Source organism: Micromys minutus (genome assembly GCF_963924665.1).
Source record: "Micromys minutus genome assembly, chromosome: X".
In the NCBI taxonomy this organism is placed as follows: domain Eukaryota; kingdom Metazoa; phylum Chordata; class Mammalia; order Rodentia; family Muridae; genus Micromys; species Micromys minutus.
In genome coordinates, this window is record NC_137970.1 from 92,184,429 (window position 1) to 92,209,979 (window position 25,551).

At 40.2% G+C, this 25,551-nt stretch overlaps 1 protein-coding gene across 1 annotated transcript in view; it reads right to left on the reverse strand.

Annotated features, from left to right (window-relative positions):
- The window catches only part of CUL4B (cullin 4B), an 89,307-nt gene that overhangs the window by 26,614 nt on the left and 37,142 nt on the right, over positions 1-25,551 (reverse strand). Inside the window, exons 2-5 of the mRNA XM_080910527.1 lie at positions 11,815-11,889; positions 5,778-5,951; positions 4,486-5,046; positions 2,377-2,492 (exon numbers count right to left, since the gene is read on the reverse strand). Of these exons, the coding sequence (XP_080766653.1) occupies positions 2,377-2,492; positions 4,486-5,046; positions 5,778-5,951; positions 11,815-11,875 (912 nt within the window). The 5' untranslated portion in view covers positions 11,876-11,889. The remainder of the gene's footprint in view (positions 1-2,376; positions 2,493-4,485; positions 5,047-5,777; positions 5,952-11,814; positions 11,890-25,551) is intronic.

Genomic DNA, 25,551 nt, shown 5'->3' on the forward strand with positions numbered 1-25,551 from the left:
TAGTATGCAGACCTCATGGACTCTTTTAAGACCCTTCTTACTCTAATTTCTTCTTCTACTTTTATTATTTAACAATTCAGGAAGCACACCTATACTGTGCCCAAAGAGCCAAATGAGGACTGACCCATAAGCAAGGCTTAGTATTACTCCCAGCTGACAAACTGCATCAGCACCTGAACACTGTTATGTAGTGCATACACTGACTCATTTAATTTTCATAGCAACAGAAACCAGTGATCTAAATTTTATGTATTACAGATAAAAAGAGCTCTACTCTGGTTTGTAAAAACTGTGACTAATGCTAACATCAGCTTAATTTATGTATTGTAGTGCTTCATTAAGGTGTTTGTTTTACAAACATCTTATTCCATTCTTTATTAGCAACCTAGCAAGAAAGAAAGGCCAAATACTAGTTTGCTTGTTTTATAGAGGAGCAAACTAAAACTGAGAGTGTTTATTGTTTGACAAATATTAGAATAGCAGAAGTAGTCAAAATTAAATCTCAAATGTGTCCTCAAACTGCTATTACAGAGTTTGGTTATAAATATACCCCACTTACTACACAACTAAAAGCACAAAATCTATAAACTGATATATCAAACCAACAGAATTCCTAATCAGAAGTATTTTAAATACCAAATAGCTAATGGTGTAAGGGAAAACAATTTCTTGAATTAGCTATATTAAAACCACAGTAACTTTATTGGTAGCAATAAGTCTAAATGAGTAACTGCTAGTGGCATTAGCCTTAACATTTCAACAAAATACTTTTTCAATCAAGAAAAACAGACATGAACCTCAGACTAAGGTGGTTGGGCTATATAGCTAATGCTCATTTCTAGAGTAAGATGTATCTTGTAGATCAGGACAGAAAAAAGATCAAGAAAAAAAAGTGCAAAAACTACTATTAAAAATGAATCAGGCTGGAGAGATGGCTCAGTGGTTAAGAGCACTGACTGCTCTTCCAGAGGTCCCGAGTTCAATTCCCAGCACCCACATGGTGGCTCACAGCCATCTGTAATGGGATCTGATGCCCTCTTCTGGTGAGTCTGAAGACAGCTACAGTATACTCACATAACATAAAATAAATTAAATTTTAAGCTTCCTTTGTACAGGCACTTCTAAATTAAAAAAGAATGATTCAGATGCAGGGTGGTGGTGGTGCACATCTTTAATCCCAGCACTTTGGTAGCCCACACAGTTATCTGAGTTTGAGGCCATCTTGGTCTACATAGTATGTTCCAGGAAAAGCCATGACTACACAGAGAAACCATGTCTTGAGAGAAAAAAAGTTAAATAAGTTGAAATGAATGTAAATACAGAGAATATCCAATAAAATGAGAAAAAAAAGGATGAGGCAGGACCAACAAGAAGGCTCATTAGGAAAAGGTGCTTGGCAACAAACATCATAACCTGAGTCTGCTCCCCAGGATATACATGGTGGAAAGAGGCCAATTTCTGCAAGTTCTCCTTTGACTTCCACATGTGTACTGTAACACAGATGTGAATACACACACACACAGCCTTTTTTTCCTCTCCACACATGCAATTTTTCTTTAAAAATTAAGTTATTTAAAGGAGGGGGATGGTGGCAAGATGGGTCAGCACTTATCGTCAAGCCTAATAACTTGTGTTCAATCTCTGAGACCTGTAAGGTGGAAGGAAAGAACTGACTCCCACAAATTGTCCTCTGACCTCAACACACGGCTTGCCCACACATATACACAAAGAACAAATAAATGTAGTTTTTTTTTTTTTTTTTTAATAAGGCAGAAAAAAAGGACGCAAGAATGTGAAGAGCTGCATGTCTTGAGGCCCTTCCTATAGGTGGGTAACAGAACTAAAAAGAATTGCCACAACAGAAATGACATCCTACAGAAAAAAATTCTTGGATCTATGCTTTAACATTGCAGTCTAGGTCATGCTCTACCAATATATTCACAACTGTCCAATTATGTATCCCCAGTTCAAGTAATACTATGTGCTATGATCATAAAGTAGAAAGCACCATTTAACTAGTAGTAAGTGACCAAAAAGTCTACTAAAGAATGTATTTCAGAAAGTTAAAACACAGGGGGCTGGAGAAATGGATCAGCAATTAAGAGAACTCTTTCATGACCCAAATTTGATTCCCAGCACCCATGCCAGACAGCTCACAACTGCCTATAATTCCAGCTCTAGAGGGAACCTAAGCCTCTGGCCTCCAAGGGCACTTGCACTCACATATGTGCATACACACACACACACACACACACACACACACACACACACACACACACACAGACACATACAAAATAAATCTTTAAAGAAAGGAAAATACAAATGCATTCCATCGACTTATATTAGTAAAATGTGACTTTACATAGTAATACATACCTGGTAGAGTTCTTCTAAATTGTACTTAATTGAAGTACTATTCTGAATGGCTTCTACTGCTTCTTTCAGCTTTTGCCATGTCTCGTCTGTATAGTTTTCTGGTAATTTAGGCTTATCTAAATAATATGCAAAACAATTATTAGAAAAATATTAAAGATATAGTAACTAAGGGACTATAAAATAGAACAATACTGCTATTTTAGGATCTTTTTAATACTTTACTATTAAAGTAACTATGGTATTTAAAGTTCAATATAAACAAAACTTAAGATGCCAAAATACTGTTAAGTCATTTTGACTCACCTATGAAAATTGAAGGTAAGGGCTTTTTTCTCCTATTGATTGTATTGCTTCAAAAATAAAAATTCAAGAATGACAGAAAAAACAGCACTTCTGATCTTGTTTTATCGTGTGTAAAACAGAAGCTAACATGAATCTTATAGGGAAGATTTAAAATACTGGGTATGCACTATGTGAAAAGTATTTTTAAAACTTCGTAGAAATTGTCTCAATGATAAAATACCCACTAGAAATATTAGCACCCGTACTTTACAAGTGAAGAAACTGAGCTTGGTACTCATTTGGTAAGCTTGCCCAAGGTCACCATAACTAGTTAATGGCAAGGCTGGGATTCCAATTCAGGTCTGTTTGACTCCCTAATGTATGCAGCAATCACAGAAACAGAACCATTCTTAGTTTTAAAGCACAGAATAAAATTTAAAACAAAACAAAAATGAACCAACACCTAAATGACTCCAGAACCTATGTGGGATTTTCAGAATGGAAAGAAATCTAAATCTAGATATTAAACTTTGTTCATCAGGGGAAAGTAAAACTAATTAAAGATTTCAAAGGCCTTAATGCCTTCAAGAGAAAGAAAAATAAAGTCGCTGAAATCAAATTGCAAATGAAATTAGGATCACAGCTCACTTCTTGAAAAACCCTTCCCTATTTAAAGGTAACAATGAATGAATGAATCAGTAAATACAGTTCATATTCACTTTAGAAAGCTTTACTAATAAATCAGAAAAAATATAGCCCTCCTGAGAGCATGAGGATGGAAAAAAAGGGTCATATAAAAAGAAAGGGTTAAAAATATTACTATAACCGACGGTGAGACAAGTAACACATTGCTTTTTCACATCAACATTTCAATCACAAGCAGAGTAACCAATTCTCTGCATGCTAATACTTAGCTAACAAGGCACTTATATGGTAAGCCTGCCTTAAGTTCATTCATTCACTTCCTCATCTTTAATAAAATTCTAGCATCTAATTACCTGCACAATCTGAGGAGGGTGAAAAAATAAGGAAAGCAGAAACATTCAACAGATAACTCAAAATACATCTTAAATGTTGTTTCTATTTTCATTGATGCATACAACAAACTCCCAATCAGTAATCTCAAACACAGCAGTATGCACAAATTTTCTAATGTCTGTAGGTCAATGCTTGAGAACCCATTTTAGTGAGTAAAGATGGAGTTAACTGTTTATCTTTACACTAGTGATAGTAAGTACTTCTGTGTGTATAAACACACACACACACACACACACAGCAGTTTTCATTTTCAGACCTTACCTTTGGGAAGAATTACAGAAACCCAAAAGATGTTTCACCAAACACTGCTTGTTTCACAAATACCATAATCTACACTAAGAACCTAACCATAAACCTAATTTAAACATGAAACTGTCACCCTTGCTACCTGCATTTTTAGGGACTGGAGTATGTGGCCTATAAAAATAAAAATCTCAGTAGTGCCAAGACTCACTATGTACCTGAAATGGACATCCTTAGAAGACAAGTTTCTCACCAGTAAAATCTGTACCAACCATACCGTCAATGTGGTTAAGAAACAGCAGATCAGACAGACATTAAAAACATTGCATGGAAACACTCAAAGAGTATGCTTCACAGCAAGGACACAAACACCTCAGGAAATAAAAGAACCTTACACCAAAAATAGGACCTCCCTTCCACTCACTGATTACACATAAAACATTAGGCCACCTCTATACTGTTCAATATATTAACATAAATAGCACACACGTGACTGCTCAAGTGTCAAATTCTTAGTAGGTGATTATGGATTTTGGCCTTGGTTACCTTTAAAGTTCTTGATCACTAACTTCTTAGCTGAGCCAGGCTTGCTGTTAGCAAAGCTAGAGACCGTGGTAGAAGATTTAGCCAGGCCGTTTGCATGGTGCACTGAAGCCACAGAAGAAATTAAAATACTCTTATTTTTAAGCTGCTGCTGCTGCTGCTGCTGCTGCTGTGAGGTTGCAGCAGTTGGTGAAGATGAGGAAGATGAGGAGGAAGATTCCTCAGCCATTTTCGTATCAAACCCTACAAACTCCAGGGTGTCTTCAAAACGCAGCTTCTTCTGTATAGGTACGTGGCTGGAAGTGGCCACTGGAACCCCGAGGCAGAAGGACGAGGTTGAAGGGGACGCCGAATCTCTGGGTTGTGGAGGGGTGGAAGAGGAAGAGGTGGAATCAAAGTCTTCTCTCTCGTTACTACTGTTACTGCTGCTACTGCTGCTGCTGCTGCTGTTTAACTTTCTCTTCTTGGCAGAGGTGGGCGGAGTGGTGCTGGTATTACCATCAGTGGCAGATCTGACCTCCTGAGCAGCAGCAGAAGCAGCAGAGGGATTGGGGGAAGAAAAACCTGTTGGAAACATGAAAATAGTGGGGTCAACAGGCAGAGGAGCATCAAAAGCCTACGTTTATGTGCCTGCGTGCTTGTAGGAGAGGTGGCAATGCTGGAGGGGGAAGGGAAGAAAGAAAGGAGAAACACAGAGGACGAGAAGGAAAGTGGGGGGGGGGGCACACCGGGGGAATGGGAGGGCTTGGGAAGGCGGATAGGCTGACACCGGCAGTGAACAGAACGGGAGGGGGGGGGACGAAGGAGGCAGACAGGTAAACAGCCCTGCCGTCCCCCCTCCCCTGCTTTTCGTCCTCTCTTCCCCACTTTCTGCTGGAGCGACACAGGGAGAGGAGCCAGTGAAGCTTCCAGCTCCTCCTCCTTTTCTCCCTCTCTCTCTCAGGGAGGGGAGCTGCAGGGCTGGAGGGGGAGGGGGAGCGAGCCAAGGCTTGTTATTGTCAATAGCACAAGAGGCTAAAGATGGCGCCACTTCCGGTCACGCGGCGCCCGTGGAGAGGCGGCGTCACCCTCGCGGAGTGGGGAGTGGAGAGGAGGGCCCGAGCGGCCTGGGAGGCGGGGGCGCCGACTCACCGTGGGGCAGCATGGAGCCACCGGAACGCTCACTCAGGGCATCTCGCTAGGGCTCCGGTCCCCGCACCCCTTCCCTGCCGGCACCCTCCACACCCGGCTCCCTCACCATCAGCCACCCGTTCCTTAAGGGTCCCGCGGGGAGCTTCGCGCCACATCGCTCTTACCGGAAGTGCCTGGGCAGACACTTTTCATAGCTCCCGAGTCCTGAAGCCCCCGGGTCCGCCGGACTTGAGGTGGGGGGGTTGGGGGAGGGAACGCGGGGGGTAAAAGAGGAGGATAGGGAGGGCGGGGCGGGCCTTGGCAACACCTTCGGCGCTCTTGATTGGAGGTTTCTGAACCTGCGGAGGGCGGGCAGATAGGGTTGAGGGGGGGGCGGGAGAAGAAGCGGGAAGCCTCCGGTGAGGCAGAGTAGGTGGTGCGGGCTAGGGGCGGGGTCAGCTATCTGGGAAAAGGAGGGTGGGAAGAAAAAGTAGAAGGGAAACTTTTAAAGAGATGAAGGACTTATGAAGAGTTGCGAGGCCGAAAGGAGGAAGCCAAAATAAGAGGAAAACCTAAGCATGCCCACTGCTAAAGAGGACTATCACCATGTTCAGGGAGCGGTGAAGGCTTGGCTAGGAGGAAAGTTTTCTTACTCAGTGAAGCAACACAGTCTCTCAGTTTTGTTTGTAATACAACATCCCACAGGGCCCGCATTTTGATTGCCTCAATAATAACAGCTGCAAGATTTTAAAGAGCATTTCTAAGATTACTGGCAAGGGAAGGTCATGTAGCCGCATCCAGCACAATTTCAGGGTCCACCCCTCCTCCCACCCTATCTAGTTAGTAATCTGTAAATGAAACAAAGCTAAGAACCACTTCATTAACCAACTCTCAGTTTAGAGACACTATTAGCAAAAGTCTGTTTCCTTACAAAAGTGTTCCAGGAGACCAAGTTTTACATACAATTATTGGTAAGAAAAAAATAAATAACTCGGAGTCTAGTTAAATTACCAGCAATAAACTCTGTAAAGTCTCGGGTTGCTTTTTTTTTTTTTTCCTTAACCTACAGGCGGTTTTTTGAACAGAGCACTGGCAAATACCTGTCATTCCAGCGCTCTGGAGGCTGAGGCTGGATGGAATAGAGCTAGTTTGAGGCCAGACTTGACTGCACGCACTCAAAAACAACAAAATTAATCTTAGGGCATTCTCAGCAGGGAAGACAAACTCAAAACTACAGTGCCAACACACTACTCATTGTAACTGCAGACACAGTAAACAGCTTGGGTGTGTGGCAAGAGTGCACATGCCCAATACCACCCCAGAAGAACCTCTGAAAAGCCATCGAGGGATAAAAACCCTCAAAACAAATTTCCCTAATATCCTTGTTTAAGCCTAGAAATGACTGGAGAAAAGCACAAATGAGGAAGTCAAGGCAAGATAAACACAATATATAAATAAAAGAATGGGAGAGAGTGGGGGAGAGAAAGTATAATCCTCTGCTAAGAAAGGTTTTTATTTAATTATGTAAAGTGCAGTGAGCCCAGAAGAAGGGATGTCAGGTTGGAAGTATGGAAAGTAAAGCTTCGAAAGCACCCTGGACCTCAGTGTGGTTCTCCATGTTTGTAATCTCGCTATTCTGGAAGGAGAGACAGAAGGATTGCCAGTTTGAGTTCAAGACCAGCCTAGGCTACATAAGAAGACCCTATAAAAGTGGTTGTTCCCCCAAACTTTGAAGTCTACCATGTAGGAAATGTTAGACAGCAAAGCTAAGCAAGCTAGGCTTTCATACTCAAAGAATTGACAGGCCTGTGGATAGAATAAGAGCAGCTTTGTATGGTAAATAAGAACACCACAAATAAATCACACTTCTAAGGAATCCTTCTTTGTGTCCTGAAAAACCTTTAAAGTGCACGTTTTTCTGGAAAGTTGCCAGGTTAAACTGGGCTCCTTGGCTCACACTTGTAATCCCAGCACTAAGGAAGCTGAGTCAGGAGGATTGCCTTCAGGTCAAAGCCAGAATAGGCTAAAGAGACCCTAACTCAAAAAGCAAAACCTGTTCCACACCTTTAGGCTTGATGATGATAGCAATCCAAAAAGCTCTTAGGAATTTAGGCTACAGGGCCAGGAAAAAGAAAAACAATCAAGCAGGAGGAAAAACAGCAGGCCAGAGAGAGGTGACTCCGGGAAATAATTTGCATTTCAATACATCCTGCAGTGTTTGCTAAAGGTCACCCTTTCCCCAGAAGGTTAAACAGCCCTCAGGACCTTGAGGGAGGTGAGGAATCCCATGAGCCCCACCCGCAGTAACTGTGAACAGGGTCTGGGTAAGTCTCTCAGGCCAGATTTGAACGTCTTTGGTAGCTCAGGTAGACTATTTCACTTCTGCCTCAGGCTTCCAAGCCAGCTTACGTGTTGAATGACGTACTTGTGGAAATTATCCAAAAATGACTGACTCCTGAGTTTTATGGGAAAAATACCTTTTCCTTAAAATGACTAACAGTTATCTTTCTTTTGGCATCATATAACATCTTATCTAATTTTGTGTCAGGTCAGTCCTTATATACTTAGCATATTTTAATGAGGATATTGAATTTTAATAATTTTTCTTAAGTGTACATTTTGTCCCACAACTTAAATAGCACTGTGTCATGAGAGGACTGAATTTTATACTTAGACCCTTAGACAAAAAGGAGAATAAAAATACATTTTGTGAAATGCCTTTTGTATCAAAACAACTAACTGTGGGTAGCTAAAAATATTTCTATACACTCAAAACATTTGCCAACCAGAATTAAACACATTCTCAACATTAGAACACATTTTTCACTAAGGTACACACCCTTTCATTAAAGCTCTCAGGAGGCAGAGGCAGTTAGATAGATCTCTATGAAATCAAGATCAGCCTTGTCGACATTGGAAAGTATAGGCTAGCCAGGGAAATATATATAACAGGAATTAATATGAAGTCCTACATTTTGTTTTTAGTTATGAGGAGACCAGAATCTACACTGTGGTCCTCTCCAGTCCCTCCCTACTTTCAGGACTCTGAATAGCATGGTTTGATACACCCCAAATATGTTTTTAAAAGAATATCAGTATGTATGTACACCTGAGAGTATGCATGTGTACTGTGTGTGCAAGAGTCTGCTGATATTAGAAGAGGGCATCAAATCCTCTGGGACTATAGTTACATGTAGAGCCATCATGTAGGTGCTAGGAATCTAATTTAGGTGCTCTTAAATCTCTAGGCCATCTCTCCAGCCCCCTAAAATACATTTTAAAGTTGAATTCACTGAATTCACAGTAGTTAAGATGTGTAATGTAGAAAAACATATACAAAGGCTGGGTGGTGGTGGTGCACACCTTTAGGCCCAACACTCAGGAGGCAGAGGCAGCTTAGGCTATGTGATACCCTGTCCTAGAACTGTAAGAATCAAAAGGACAAAACCAATCAAGGTGGTGCATGACTTTAGTTCCAGCTAGGGGGCAGAGGCAGGCAGATCTTTGTGAATTAGAGGCCAGCCAGGTGTACAAAATGAGTTCTGAAACAGATAAGGCTATTACACAGAGAAACCTTGTCTCAAAAAAATAAGAATAATAAAAAAAATAAAAATAACAGATAATTAACGACCACAATCACTGTTTCGGATATAGCTCTTGAGAAGATAAAGGTAATACATAAAAACAATAAAACAAAAGCCTGTGCACTTCTAACATTTGAACCTGTAGACACTCAACTCAGAGACTTTATCAGTCATGGCTGAGGACCACTGGAAAGGTAGATTTATGAACTGAAAGAACCAGACCATTCTCCCTGAGGATTAGATGTTGGTATAGACCAACCACAGGTTAATTCTCCCTATGACGATGCCAAACAGGTGTTTACTATGGAGTTGCTGGACCCCCATTTATACTTTTCCTCACTTCATCAATGATTCTCACAATTCCCCATCCCCTCCTTTAATGTTTGCTCTTAGAATGGGTTCAGTGTTTTGGTTTTTTTTTTTTTTTTTTTTTTTTTTTTTTTTTTTTTTTTTTTTTTGTCTCACAAGAAAGGCCAGTTTAAATTTAAATCAGCTGTTCCCTCTGACTTCACAAAAGGATCACCTAGGGAGGTTTATTTTGTTTTTTGTTTTTCTTGTTTTTATAAGTCCTGGGCTGGTAGAGCACATGCCTAGCATGAATGAAGCCCTAGGTTTTGTCCATGGAAGCACAAAAGTAATGCTCTGGCATGAGTATACCTCAGACTGAACCAAGCTGCTTTTGTGTGTGTGTGTGTGTGTGTGTGTGTGTGTGTGTGTGTTTACAGCAATGAAAACAGTAACTAATATAAAGACCAAGCTTTCATGCAGCTCAGACCCCCGCGAAGAAGATTCAAATATAGCTAGAAATAGACATCAGCTATGTGGTTCTGGTTCTAGAGAATCACATGATTCCCTGGCTGGACTTCAACCAGAGGGAGATAGAAATCAGTTCCAGCTCCTCTTCCACCTCCTGGAAAAATCCAGGTAAATGCTAAACAAACAAACCTTGCCTGAATACCCATTAGGATATGGTCACTGAGTACACAAAATCCCTTGCTCTCAAACTGTTCTCCATTGGCCTGGTGGGTGAGGGAGCCAATTACTCTCGGGCAGTCATGAAAGGTGCTGTGCTAGAGATACTGAGCTATGCCTGAGACAGACATGTAGACTAGTGAGAGAAAGTGGAGAAAGAAGTCAAAGACAATTGAAAGCCTAGCAGCTGAACAGCAAGAATGAAAAGAAGCTGAAACTGTCAGGGAAGAATATAGGGAACACATTTAACCTCTGCAGGACACAGGATGCTTAGGGCCAAAATATGAGCAGTTACCAGGACACAGCTTTCCATCCTAACTAGATTCTGGAGAGCTAAAGAGGAGGGAGGAGGGGAAGGAAGGTAGCATCTCTGTCACCAGCCTGCTCAGCAATTTGTGGGTCCATTAGCACTAATTCTTAGTCACAAATCCTACTTGCTGATGAAGTTGTGGCCTTACTTGAGTCCAGTGGCTTAGGAATCAAGCTGAGAACTGCAAAGCAGGAAAAAGATAAAACGTTGAAAATAAGAGCAAGAGTGGACCTGATAAAACCAGAATGCTGTATCAGGAACTCAGATCAATGAAACCAATTTTTGGAAAACTATGACCAATAGGCCCATTCCAACTCTTTGCCTGTCTGTTTAAAAAAAATTATAGGATCATGGCCATACTCATTCCTTTGCCTATTCTCTGTGGCTGTGTTTGTGCTAAAACAGGGTTCAGAGTTGTGACAGAGACCATATGGCACATAGAGCCTAAATTATATCTTGTAAGTTGAGATTAAAAATACTGATACTCGAACTTGAATATACCAACAGCTAAAAATAGATTGAAAACTATTTGGTTGTACTACAAAAGAGAAGGTAATTTAAAGCATGCCAAGAATTTCTTTTTTGCATTTGGGATCATTTTAAGGGTTGTGTATATCCATAATAAACACCTAAAACTTTAGGACAGTAAACACTGTATTTGAGAAGCAGAGGTAGGAGGATAGTGAGTGTTGAGGCCAGCCTGAGATGCAGAGTAAGCCCCTGTCTCAAAACAAACAAATGTTATATTATATTTAACTTAGAGAAGCACATACTGTTTTCAACACTGCACAACAACTGAAACAGTCTATAAGGAACATTTCACAGGACGTATTTGCATTCTAATCTGGTCAAGTGAAAGGTAGCTTTGAATTTGTGAAAGATTATTATATAACCCTTCAGATATATGCTGGTATATGACTCCATCTTCTGAGAATTGCTGATTGGCCCATACCTTTACCAATGCAAAATTTCATTGAGCTTTAAAGTTCCAATATGAATTAACTCTCAGCACAAAATAACTAGAGCAGAAGTGTCTTCTTGACTGTCCTCCCACGATCCCGGGTCCCTCTGGGAAAATGCTCTTTTGTTTTCTTTTTTAGTATTTATTATGTATACAGTGTTTTGTCTGCAAGTATGCTGGCAGGCCAGAATAGGGCATCAGATCCCAATACAGATGGTTGTGAACCACAATGAGTTTGCTGGGAATTGAACTCAGGACCTCTGAAAAAGTAGTCAGTGCTCTTAACCACCGAGCCATCTCTCCAGCCTGCTCTTTTGTTTTCTTAGTCATTCACTTACTGTTTAGACACATGGCTACATAATGTGGTTGTGACTAGGGTTTGCTAGTTCACTCACTGTTATCTTCCGAGTTGGTGTCATTCTCTCTTCTTTCTCTAGACCTAGTTGAACGTGACATCCTCTCTTTGCTGGCTGTGAAAAAAAATAGAAAACTCACTTGTAAGGCAGTTTTAAGAAAATCCTCAAAGTCTAGATGGACTAATCACATTCTCCCTTTTCTTGCCTTTACTTAAATGTTGGGGATGAACCCCAGGGGCTCCTACATTATTATTCATATATTTAAATTTCTTTGTCCATTCAAAGTAAATTTGAAGAATAAAGCGTGCTTGGTTTTTACTATCTGAAATTGTAAGCCCAAATCTATCATGCTATTTTAAATTGCAGTGCTTTGAGCACCTCCTGACTGGAATGCTTAAAAATAAATAAATTTACTTAAAATTAAATGACACCACTCAAATCATCTATCTCTAGGGTCTTCATACTTTGGCAATCTGATCATTATGTTTCCCTGTGATAAAATGAAGAACAAGAGGATAGGAGGGATATGAAGAGAGGAAGGGGATGATACAGTGAGAAATATAGAGGGTGTGGGACTACTGAGAAGGCAAGGGAGGGAAGAGGGAGAGAAGGGAGGGAAGAAGAGGAGAGGAGAGAAGAGGAAACCTATGGGAGAGAGGGAGGAGGAGACTAAGTAGGAAAAGGGAGGAGGAAAAATGGAAGAGGGCTGGGAGAAAGGAGGGGGAGGTAGGTGAGGGAGGATGATTAAGAGGAGATGGGGGGAGAGGGAGGGAGGGAGGGTGAGGAACAATGATAAGAGTGGGGAAAGGAGGGAAGGGAGGATGGGGACTAGGGAGGAGGGAGATTGAGGGAGAATGGGGAGGAGGGGGATTGAGGAAGGAGGATAAGGAGGGGATAAGAAGGAAGGTGAGGGAGGAATGTACTGAGGAGGAGAATTAAGGAGGAGAATGAGGGAGGAGGGAATAGTGAGGGAGGAGGGTAGAGAAAGGCTATGGGGGGAGGATTGAAGGAGGAGACTGGAAGGAATATTAAGGGATAATGAGGGGAAAGGGAGAAGAAGAAAGGAGGAAGAGGAAGGGGGAGAGAGAGTGTAGCAGTGTGACAAGGGAGTACACAGGCAGGATGGGCTGGGCCTGGGATGGTCAATGGGTAAGCAGAGATAGGGGAGCCATGGAAATTGGGGCCTGTCAGGATTAAATGAGAGTCAGGGAGGTCGCAGTGAGTTCTTCCCTACTATTCTGACAGGGTCACTCACTGACTTGGAGTTCACTTGTTAGGCTAGACAATCAGCTGGCTAGGAAGCTCCAGATACCCTCTTGTCTCCACCTTCCCAAAGGAAGAGTTTGGGGAATGAGAATCCAAACCCAAGATTCTCCTATTTGGTTTTATTGAAACTGAAACCAAAACTGAAACTATTCTCCTAATGGTGGCCTTTATCCAGTCCCTCAAGCTTCCAGAAGATTCTTTTGACTGTACCAAGAAACTTCTGTACTTGAGGGTGTTTCTGTGTTACTTCTAACAAGTTTTGCCCTAACTTCTTCACATCACTGATAAGACTATGACTTCTAACATACCCCTTTTAAACATTTGATGACATTTAGTACAAAGTGAGAATAAAGGGTTACCTCAAAATCAGGATCCACTTAAGAGGCCCTAAATCTTGCCCACCTTTCTAAAGAGACCCTAAATCTGGCCCACCTTTCTAAAGAGGCCCTAAATCTGGCCACCTTTCGAAAGAGGCCCTAAAGTTGGCCCACCTTTCTAAAGAGGCCCTAAATCTGGCCCACCTTTCTAAAGAGGCCCTAAATCTGGCCACCTTTCGAAAGAGGCCCTAGATCTGGCCACCTTTCTAATTTCTAAAGGAAACATTTTTCACTCTTTCAGGTTTTTTAACTTACAGTTACTGAAGGATCAACAGAAATGTTGTTCTAATAGTCATGCGACGGAGCTCTCAAACCTTGAGGATCATAGAGACCTTCTCGAAGTTGTCTGTCATCTTCTGTAACCAGGACGGACCTCACAGATAACTTTACTTCTAACCCCACCCACCAACTGCAACGACTGAGATAACTGACTTTAGGTCTGACCAATCCTACAGGACCACGTTGCTGAAAAACAAAGGGCTTGGGTGATGTCATAGCCAATCAAAATGAAGCTGGTCGCCTTACTGAATGCTGGAGGCTTTATCCCAGCATTCACGGGAAGCTAGCGCCCAAGGCATTCGGATGACGCCCAAGGCTGTTGAGTTTGAGGCCAGACTGTATTTGTAGCCATCAGCTACATATATTCCTTGTCTCAAAAACCAAACCAAACCAAAAAGCCGGCAAACATAAAAACTCTCAGCACAATGTGATAATTTGAGATGTCCCCCAAATCACTCCAACAGGAATATCTCAAGGATACCAAGAGGTCACTGAGCTGTTCTGTGATTTTTCAAAGTTCCTAAACTGACAGATGAGAGGAAGGGTGGCCTCTGTTACTATCGGAAGAGTAATGGAAGTTTTTACTCCCTGCTAGGTCTCTATTGACACACTGATAGTCTAGAGGGAACTGGAACTCAGACTCCTCATAGGGTCTATAAAGAGAACTAAAACGGAGGAAGATACAGTTGGGTCTCAGACTTCCACAAATGGGAGCCTAGGGCCCTCCAGCTCATTTACTAGTGGAGCATATAAAACTTCTCCATGGCATTTGGCTAAAATTTATCAGCTCTAAATTTCTCAGTGTTACTAGCATACTTCTTGCCTGGTCCTTTGTGAGTAGAATTTTCTCAGAGTTTTATCTGTGCCTTTAGAGGTTCGTGAACACCCTTTTAATTCTTGAGAATGTAATACATGATCTCTTATTGCTTGAATAATGGAAAGCAATTGCAACACAGTAATAGAATTATAAGCAGAAATGGTCGTGGTTATATCAATATGCTCACCCTAATTGAATCTTTTCAGCACTGAAAATGCTTTATAATAAATGTTAGAAGGCAGGCTGGAGAGATGGCCCAGTGGTTAGAAGCATTGGCTGCTCTTCCAGAGGTCCTGAGTTCAGTTCCCAGCAACAAAATGGTGGCTCATGACCATTTGTGATGGGATCCAATGCCCTCTTCTGATGTGTCTGAAGACAGCTACAGTGTACTCATGTAAATAAAATGAATATATCTTTAAATTTTTTAAAAAAATGTTAGAAAACAAAACAAAAGGAAGATTAATACCTTAACATTTTCAGGCATCAGACTTGATCCCTCAACTTGAACCAAAGTAAAGAACAAAAAAATAAGGCTGGTACATCTTTAATCCCAACACTCAAAAAAAAAAAAAAAAAAAAAGTCCAGCCTGGTCTACACTGGTCTACAGGACAAATTTCAGGACAACCAGGGCTATACAGAGAAACCTGTCTTGAAAAACCAAACAATAAAAAATAAAAAATAAATGTTTTCCTCATAACTTAAAAAATGAAGGGGAGAGGGGATGAGGGAAGGATTGTGTGAGTGGGTAACTGGGAAGGGGGCCGTGAGTGGGAAGTAAAGTGAATAAGTAAAAAATAAAATAATTTTAAAATGGGAGATATTTTATAATAGTCAAATATATATATATATATATATATATATATATATATATATATATATATATATATATATATATACACAGACCAAATATATACCCTTTAAAATGGGGAGTGATTCTGTTGATCTCATGTCTAACTTATAGCTTACATCTGACTAACTTGTTGAGACTGTTTTGTCAGGTGTCAGGACTCCAATTTGAATAAGCGTAAGAAAAAAAAGGAAATCAGTTGGCTTCTATATCTAGACAGGGCAAACCTCAATTCCAACTAGAGCCAGAAACTCAAGTACTATCTTGTTTCTTACCTTCTCTCTTTATCTCTCTTCTCAGTTTCTCTCTATAGCTTTATTCTCTAGGCGTCCTTTATGATAGATACAACTGGGTTTCTAGTGGCCATTAGGCCTCGATTTACAGATCAAAAGCTGAAGAAAAAAGCTAGTGTGATTATGCATGCCAGAATGTGGGAGGCAGGCACAGGAGGAGCGGCATTCAAGGTCAGCCTTGGCTACACCCGGGGACTACACAACACCTCCTTTCAAAACGAACAAAAGTAATTGAAACACGAGAGAAAAGGACTTCTCTGTTCTGATTTAGAAAAATGCAAAGATATTTCTCTAATCTGGTTCTCATCACTTGAAGTGACTACTAGGTCTCACAGCATTTTGTTTGTTTGTTTTTTTGTTTCTTTTGGTTTTTGGTTTTCAGAGACACCATTTCTTTGTGTAGCCCTGGCTGTCCTGCAATCTGTAGATCAGGCTAGCCTCAAACCCAGAGATCTGCCTACCTCTGCCTCCAGTGTACTGGGACTAATGGTGTGTACCACCACTACTGCCCAGCATGCCTAGCAGCATTTAATACTGTGTTTAATACTGTGGCTACTCGGTCCTGGGACAGTTGTCTTGCTGTGAGGTGTGGGGTGAAGAAATTGACTGAGCAGAGTTGGAACTGTAACTTTAAAAAAAATTTAATGCACTTGTTAAGATTTTGGATGCATATAATATCACTGCAAATAACTACCTTCTCCTTCCTCATTCTTTTATTTGTTATTATTGTTGCTCTTTATTTACAGACCTGTTCTATGTACCTTTAGTTGTCCTAGACTGTGACTTGTAGGACCATGCTGGCCTTGATTTCACATGGATTTGCCTGCCTCTGCCTCCTGAGTGCTGGTATCAAAGTGTGTGCCACCATGCCTGGATTCTTCATTCTTTTAAATGCAGGCATACTTTATTTCATTTTATTTTCTTAGTGAACATCTATCTCTGTCACTCTTCTTCCTGGATTTTAGGGAAAACAGCTTTTTCTTTTTTCCAGTTTTGCTATCCTTGAACTTGGGGTATTACTGCTCAGCCTCAGCCTCCTGACTGTAATTATCAGCATGCACCACCACTCCTAACTTGGGAAAATGCTGTTGTCCACCTACTCATTTTAAGAATTTTTACTTACTTATTGTTTGTGCATTGGTGTTTTGTCTGTATGTATGTGTGAATGTCTTATGAAGGTGTTTGTGTGAGAGTGTCAAATCCTATGGAGCTGGAGTTAGATACTGTTGTTGTGAGCTACCATGTAGGTACTGGGAATTGAACCTGGTCCTCTGGAAGAGCCCACAGAACTCTTAACCAATGAACTATCTCTCCACTCTAACTCTTTAATACTCTTTACTATGTTTAAGAAATTACTTTCTAGCCAGGCAGTGGTGGTGCATCCTTTAATTCCAGCACATGGGAAGCAGAGGCAGGTGGATCTCTGTGAGTTTGAGGCCAGCCTGGTCTAGAAGGCAAGCCCAGGACAGCCAGGACTGCACAGAGAGACCCTGTCTAGAAAAAAATTAAAACAAACAAACAAATCCTTTCCACCTACTCAGAGCATTTTTTACTTTAAAATTTAAACTGGAGTTATGGTTCAATATTAGAATAGATTCTTGGTGTACTCGAGGCTATGAATTGATCCCTGTCCCTCCTCCTAATACAAATTGTAACAGACTAGTGAAATACAAAAACCATACCCCAAACCATAAGAAAAAGGTTCCTTATAGTGGTTCATGCTTATTATTCTCATATTTGGAAGCCAACACTTCTGATTGATTGCCTTGAGCATGCAGCTAGACTACATAGTGAAGCACAGCTTTAGAAAACAAGTAAATAAACATAAATAAATGGAGAATGGGAAGACTGGAACATAAACTCTGCCTTCCATGAAATCATGAGCCAACTCTTAAATTAAAGTACTATTTACAAAGTTAGATGACATGATGAGATTAACAAGCACCAGTAGTAAAACATTCGTCATATGCTATTGACTCTGCCTATGTGTTTTGGATTTTTGTTCTTGTTTTTATGTTTGTTTGATTGATTTGTTGGGTTTTTTTTTCTGAGATAGGGTTTCCCTATGTATCCTTGGCTGTCCTGGAACTCACTCTGTAGGCCAAGGTGGCCCCAAACTCAGAGATCTGCTGGACTCTGCCTCCTAAGTTCCAGGCTCCTAAGTTCTTTATGTATATTGTTCCAGCAAAAGAAGTTTATTACTTGTAGAAACTGAACCAGAGACATTTGAATGCTCATTATATAGCTAGTCTTGTTTGTAACAATTAATTGAACAGTATACTTGTCATTTGTTCATTTCTTCGTGTTACTTATCAAAAGTTTTAAAAGTAGACTAAAAAAATAAGTGAATATTGGAGAAGGGTTCATGATGTTCCTTTCATCTTTCTCTGTGTAGCCATTGACAGTTAATGTATACTGGGAGAGAGATGTTCTTCAGCGGCATAGCACTAAGCTGTTCCTGTTCCTGTGAATAGCCTATCACCATGCCCTTGTAAGCAATCCTAATTAAACTTCTTAGGTCTGAGTCATAAAAAAGACATAAGGCTGGGCATAGTGGCACATACCTTTAATCGTGCCATCTAGGAGGAACAGGAGAAGGCAGGCAGATCTCTCTGAATTTGAGGATACCCTGGTCTATATTTTGAGTTCCAAGACAGCCAGAGCTATATAGTGAGATCCTGTCTCAAAAACAAAACAAAGCAAAACCAACCAGCCAAACAAACAAAAAAGGACATGAATATAGAAAAGGGAATGGTTAGTTGGAAAGAGAAAGGGGATCAGTAGGAATGGGAGGGAAGGAAGAGATAAGGGAGTGGATACACTCAAAGTTTACTATATAGTAATTATGAAAATACCATAGTGGAACCTATTAATATTTTGCATCAATTACTTTTCATTCTTGTGGTAAGATATCATGAATAAAAGTGCCTTATGGGCAGGGTGGTGGTGGTACAGACCCTTAGTCCCAATAGGATTTCTATTGCTGTGATGAACACTATGATCAATAGGGACTTGGGGAACAAAATATTTATTTCACCTTACACTTCTAGGTAACAGTCTGTCACTGAGGGAAGTCAGAGTAGGAATTCAAGACAGGAACCTCGAAGTGGGAACTGAAACAGAAGCCATGGTGGAGTGCTGCTTACTGGCTTGCTCCCCAATGGCTTGCCTAACTTGTTTTTAAAAAAATATTTATTTATTTATTTATTTATTTATTTATTTATTTATTTATTATATATGAGTACACTGTAGCTGTCTTCAGACACACCAGAAGAGGGCATCAGATCCCATTACAGATGGTTGTGAACCACCATGTGGTTGCTGGGAATTGAACTCAGGACCTCTGGAAGAACAGTCAGTGTTCTTAACTACTGAGTCATCTCTCCAGCCCCTTAGCTTGCTTTCTTATATAACCTAGGACCACCTTACCAAGGGTGGTACTACGATGCACCACCCTCAACCACTCCCCATGGACGGGACCAACCAATATCAATTATTAATCAAGAAAATACCCTGCAGACTACTATGGGAAGTGTGGATGGAATAATTTTCCCATTTAAGATTCCTCTTTCCAGATAACTCTGGCTCATGCCATATTGACAGAAAACTAGACAGCATATAGACTCTTGGCTTACACATGCACACACATGTGTACCTACATACATACATATTAATACACACGAATACACACACACACACACACACACACACACACACACTAAATATTTTTCTCTGTATTACAGGACTATTTCAGAAAAACAACTACTGATAACTAAATAAAAATTTATCTTGCCTATGTTTGAACTAGTATCACAGTGTTTATGACAATAACCAAGTCCTTTCTGACTGGATTTAAGAGCACTCCATAGGGAACCACATTTGTTGTACTGTAAATCTAGTCAAGAATCCATGATTAGGAAGCTTACAGATCCCAGAGGAGAACATACTATTTATTATTCTGCAAAATGGACAAAGTTTTACTTTCTCTAAATTCATATGTATCTGCCCATAGATTAATTTTCCTCTCAGATTTCAATGAGAAACATTGTATTCATAAAGCATGAAACACTTCCATAAAGTCACAACACTGTTAAATTTCAGAATAATAGAGTTGAATAAGAGACCTTAAAATGCTTCTAAAGGGGGAAACAGGAAAGAGCTTTCATACAAAAGATCAGGTGGGTATAAGATCAACACTGAAGACCCAGCTATTCCACTTCTGGGCATATACCCCAGAGACACTTTAATACACAACAAAGATATATGCACCACAATGTTCATAGCGGCTCTATTTATAATAGCCAGAAGCTGGAAGGAACCCAGATGTCCTTCAGAAGATGAATGGATACAAAAATTGTGGTACATATACACAATGGAATACTACTCAGCCACCAGAAACAATGACTTAACCAATTCTTAAGAAAATGGCTGCATCTAGAGAATATCATCCTGAGTGAGATAACCCAGTCACAAAAGAACAGACATAATATGCAGTCACTGATAGTGGGATGCTAACCCCAGAGGCTTGCACTCCCCCAGAAACAACTCACAGACTGTATGAAGTCCAAGAAATAAAGAAAACAAAAAAATATACATATATTTACAAAACAAGAAGACTTTGACTATTTCCATATTGCGTTTTGTTTTGCATGTACTTTACGCTTATTGTAACTATTAGGTTTTCAACGTATACTGTCAAGCCCTTGAAAAAAATCAAGTACTGACTAAAAAAATATATTCACATGGTTTTATGTAAAAATTATTTCAATGTCTGAAAAAACAGTACTGACAAAAATGTATAATTTTAAGCAAAAAATGTTTAAAATTGTACATTTATCTTTGTTTTGTAAAATAAAGTCGTTTTAAAAAAAAAGATCAACACTGAACTTGTAAAAAACAAAAGTCAGTAAAGAGGAAAGACAATGGATCCATGTCTTAAAATTCATAATAACTAATTTCCAACCCAGAATTCTGTATTTAGCCAATATATCAATTAAATGTTAGGGGAGAATAAATATGTTTTCTCTAACACATATCTCAGGAAGCAACCAAAGGACATACTCCACTAAACTCTGAGACTAAAACAAGAAAGAGGAAGATATGGTATCCAGGAAGCAGACAATCTGACTCAGTGACAGAGGGCTCTAGGGGAAAAGGACAGGAACAGATAATTAGTTTAACTGTGTCAAAAGTAATAATGAACCAGGCATGGTAGTACACGCCTTTAGTTACAGCACTTCAGAGCAGAGGTAGGTTGATCTCTGTGAGTTTAAGTCCAGCCTTGGCCACTTAGTAAGTTACAGGAAAACTATGGTAAAGGATAAGACCCTGTTTCAATAATTTGGAGAGGAATATCAATAATATTGATAAGAGAGAATGAAGAATCCAGTCTAAAACTGGCAAGAAACCTTTAAGCCCAGTACTAGGGAAGTAGAGGTAGGTGAATCTGTGTGAGTTCAAGGCCAGCCTGGTCTACATTTAGAGTTCCAGGACAACTAGAGTTATATAGTGAGATTCTGCTTCAAAAAGTCAATAAGTAAATAAAAACCTACAAGAGAAAATTACTTGAACAAATTTAGACAAAATAAAATCTCGGAATGAATAGCCACAAAGAACAAAAGATGCCTGCATATAACTAAACAATTACTTTTACTCAGCCCTAAATGAAACATCTGTTCTGTGCTCCAAGGCTCAAGTACTGTCTCAGGAGGAAGAGACAATCTAAGAACCAGAAAGAGGAAGGGCTGGGAAACTGTGGATCTTTACCTTCTGCCAAGGACATGCTACCACACTCTATCTCCCAGCAAATGTGATTATGTGAATAAAACCTAGATAAGATCAGGTCTGTCACCAATCTTTCAGGGGGTGGAGAACTCACAAGGCTCCATCCCTTTCTAATGATTTATAGATAGTTAACAGTTGGCTGTGGGAGGAGATCACTAGGCCCAACCCTTCCTGAGGATCTATAAGCAGTTAACAGTTGCTCGAGAACGGGAAGAGATTATCTTTAGTGGCATAGCTACTGGTAAGTTGACTATGTTCCTGTAAAGAACACCTCTTGGTCCTGTAAATAAGATTAATTAAACTCACTAGTTCACCAAACAAAACAGAAAAGTAAAAAGCAAACCTGGAAGTAAAGGGACCAGCTGAGAAGAGGATGGGGTTTAGCAGGAGTGTGAGTGGAAGAAGAGAGGGTGGTAGTGGATGAATATGCTCAAAATACATTGTATACCCAAATAAAAATAGCATAATTAATCTATTATTATACATAGAGAATGCTAAAACACTAGTAACAAAAGGAAAGTGCTTGCTTCCAAATGTAGCTAGTATGAGTGCAGTAGCTTAGAAGGACAAAAACAGGGTCTAGGTAGATAGCTCAGTTCATAAGGTGGTTTCCTTAACATATATGAAGTTTTGAGTCTGAGCCTCAGAACTGACAAGAGGATGCTTATGTGTGTGGTGATACATGAGCCCATAATCCCAGTGCAGGGACTGGAGACAGGAGGATTCCCTAGGACTCTCTGGCCATCCAGTTGAACAGAATTGGTAAGCTTCAGTCCAATGAAAGAACCTTAAAAGAGTTGGACAATATTTTTGAGAATGACATTTAAGGTTGTCCTTTGGCTTCCAGACACATAATCATACATGTGCACATGCCACACCTACACCAATACAAACATGTGAGAGCATGCATTAAAAACCAAAACCAAAAACAGAACTATGGCTACTAAAGGTAGTGCATGCCTTGAATTCCAGTGCTCCAGAAGCAGAGGCAGGCAGACTTCTGTGAATTCAGCATAGGGAGTCCCAGGCTGCATAGTAAGGCTTTTATAAAAGCATATTAAAAAAATAGAACTTGTAGGCTGAGGGGCCTAACTCATTATAGTTAAGTTCCCAGTGACTTAGTAAGTAGGTCACTAGGAAAGATCTTTGCAGGATTTTGTTCCTGGCTCCTTCCCTGTTGTCTGCTTCCTGATGGTCTTTGGGAACAGCCTCCACTACACGAGCTGCTTCCTCACTCTTTTCCACAATGGGCTGAAAGCTTCTGCAATAGGGAGCCAAAATAAAGACTTCCTCCCTTTGAGAACAGTAATAAAGGATTTGTTAATATGGAGGGAAGACCATGAAGTGGGCCAAAAAGGGGAGTTCAGGTATCCTTCAGAGCTTGAGACCCAGCAACCCCTATACTGGAGCCTTTGATTTTCACCATGCTGAGATGATCTAGAAGAAACTCCAGGGAGAAGCAGCAAAACACCAACAATTGCAGTAGGACCTGAGTAAACCCATGTCTGGGAGGCTGAAGCTTGAGACACAGTTAAAAGGAAAGAATATCATGAAGGAGGAACTGGCCTTGCTAGATGGATACAATGTGGTCTTTAAATTTCTGGGCACGGTGCTTGTCAAATAGGAGCCAGGGGAGATTCCAGCCACGTGGGGAAAGAGCTGGACAATATCACAGCAGAAGTTAAGTGCTATGAATCCCAGCTTTGGTACCTCGAATGGCAGTTAGAGCAACAGAGGGAACACAGTCCTCCATTGCAGTAGGACTTCTGAGGGGTCCAGGAAGTAAATGCAGTGGCTTCTGGGTAGGTTTGACCCCATGATAGGAGAAAGGGAGGGGAGGGAATGAGGCAGTTCCAGGATCTATACTATAAGCAGCTAGCTAATAAAATGTAAAGAAAATAAAATGTAAAGAAAACCAGGTGGGGGGGAGGGTGCACAAAACAAAACAGAACACTATAATATGGACCTTAAAAAGGTGTGAGACAAAATAATATCCTTTTGATCAAACAAAAGAAAAATACATTAATGTAAGAGTTGGAGAACTGCAAAAAGATATCAAGAGTTCAATGCCTTCGTTGGCAACTTTATAAATTCAAGGCCAGCCTGAGATTAGAACCTATCTCAAAACAACCAAGCAAGCAAATCAAAATAAGAACAGGAGAAAAAGGAGAAAAAGAATAGGAGAAAGAAGGAGAAGAAGAGGAAGGAGAGGTGAAATGGGAGGAGGATGGGGGAGATGACAATGAAGGTGTGAGAACTGGTTAAGTAGTGTCTCACACCTATTATGGAATGCCCTCTAGCCACCCAAAGCAAGGAAATCTGATCCATTTGTTTTCTTTCTCTTATCTGACATGAAAAGAAATCACCAAGATGAATTTTACCCATGGAGTGAAAAAAAATTAACAATAATGTATAATGTTTGGGAAATCTCATTGGCAGCCTTGCCCAACAACTCAAAAGAAGCCTTCTCAGATCTGCTGTTGTGGTTTTTGTTAAAAGGTCTTTATTTAAACTACATATGTATATTTATACACAGACTCATGTGTATTATGTTTTTTAAGGTAGACAGTTAATTGTATGGTTTCATATGGCTATTTTATCACCTTTCTTCTGTGTTTATTTTCCTCTTCCTCCTTAATTAGCACCCCGATTTTCCATTTTCCCCCTTCAAATCACTTGTATCCTGCTCTTCCTCTCTCTACTGCCACCACCCCCATGATTCATTTTTACTTTCCTTGTTTCCTGCAGGTTCGTTTTTAATCTGTACAGGTTGTATCATCGCATCTGAAGGTTAGGAGCTAGGAACCTGAGAGGAGAGAAACTAAATGTTTGTTTTTCTAGGTCTGGGTTACCTCACTCAATAATCTTTTCTAGTTTCTTCATTTACCTGAAAACTTCATTTTTTCCCGAGTTTTAGAATCCAGTCCCAACTGATACCTCTATAACACAAGTCCTATACCTAAGGCTCAGGGATCACTGGGGAAGAGGGGAAGGAAAGATTGTAAGAGCCAGAGGGGCACAGAGTTTTCTGTGAGACTGTGTTTCTTAGAGTTATCAGAAGCTACACTCATGAAGTCTTACCAACATGGCTGCTTAAACCTGAGCTGGACAAAGAAAACAACAAAGGACATGCTAATGTGGATGGGAGTAAATCTTCTAAGGCCAAAACCCTACACAAAGGACAAGGGGCAACTAAGGAATGCTGAGATCAGGAGAAGTAGTCTCTAGGACAAAGGGCACCCATTAGTTATCCAATACTAAATGGTCAACCTTGAAAACACATACAAGTGATTTTATACAGTCTGAGCAGTCTTTACATTATATATTTAGAAAATATAATACACATATGTATAATTAAAGCAAAAGAAAGGGTATGTGGGAGAATTTGGAAGGAGTGAATGTAAGGGGGAAATGATGTAATTAATATTATAATCTCAAAGCTTTAAAGGACTTTTTTAAAAAGGAAAATAACATGTTCGGTATGATCTCATTTGTGTGGTATTATTCTCATTATATAAGCCAGGTTGGCCTAGAATTTACAACCCTTCTGCTTCAGCCTCCAGACTGGTAGGATTGCAGCCATGCTTTACAAGTCAGGGCATGGGTGGAAAGGGGGTATAGTTTCAATATGATTTAGATAAGACCAAGTTATAGCTACTTGTGTTCAAAGCCAGGTTCTGGAAACTCCTTGCTGGGGAAAACTGAACCGTCTCTTAACCTCCATTTCTTCTGTTTCTTTACCCACAAAGTGAAAATGATAATTACTATCTTCCCTGCAGATAAAGTGAGCTAATACATGAAATAACTTGGAACAAATAGTACCTCATGTAGGGCAGCTCCTACAAAAACACTAGCTGTTTGCTTTAGTTTGGTTTTTGGTATGGAGCATGGAGTATACAGCCCAGGGCTTTGTTCATTTTAAGCAAGAGCTTTATTACTAAGCCACATCTCCAGCCAGAGATGTGAGCTACTATTATTGTCATTATACCTTTGTGTTTGCACTGTGGAAATTGCTACAATTTTCTTTGAAAAATGCAAAAGAAAAAAACCAGTAGAGAGATTTAACAAACAATCAGAAGAGCCAGTGAGTTGGCTCAGTCTGTAAAAGTGCC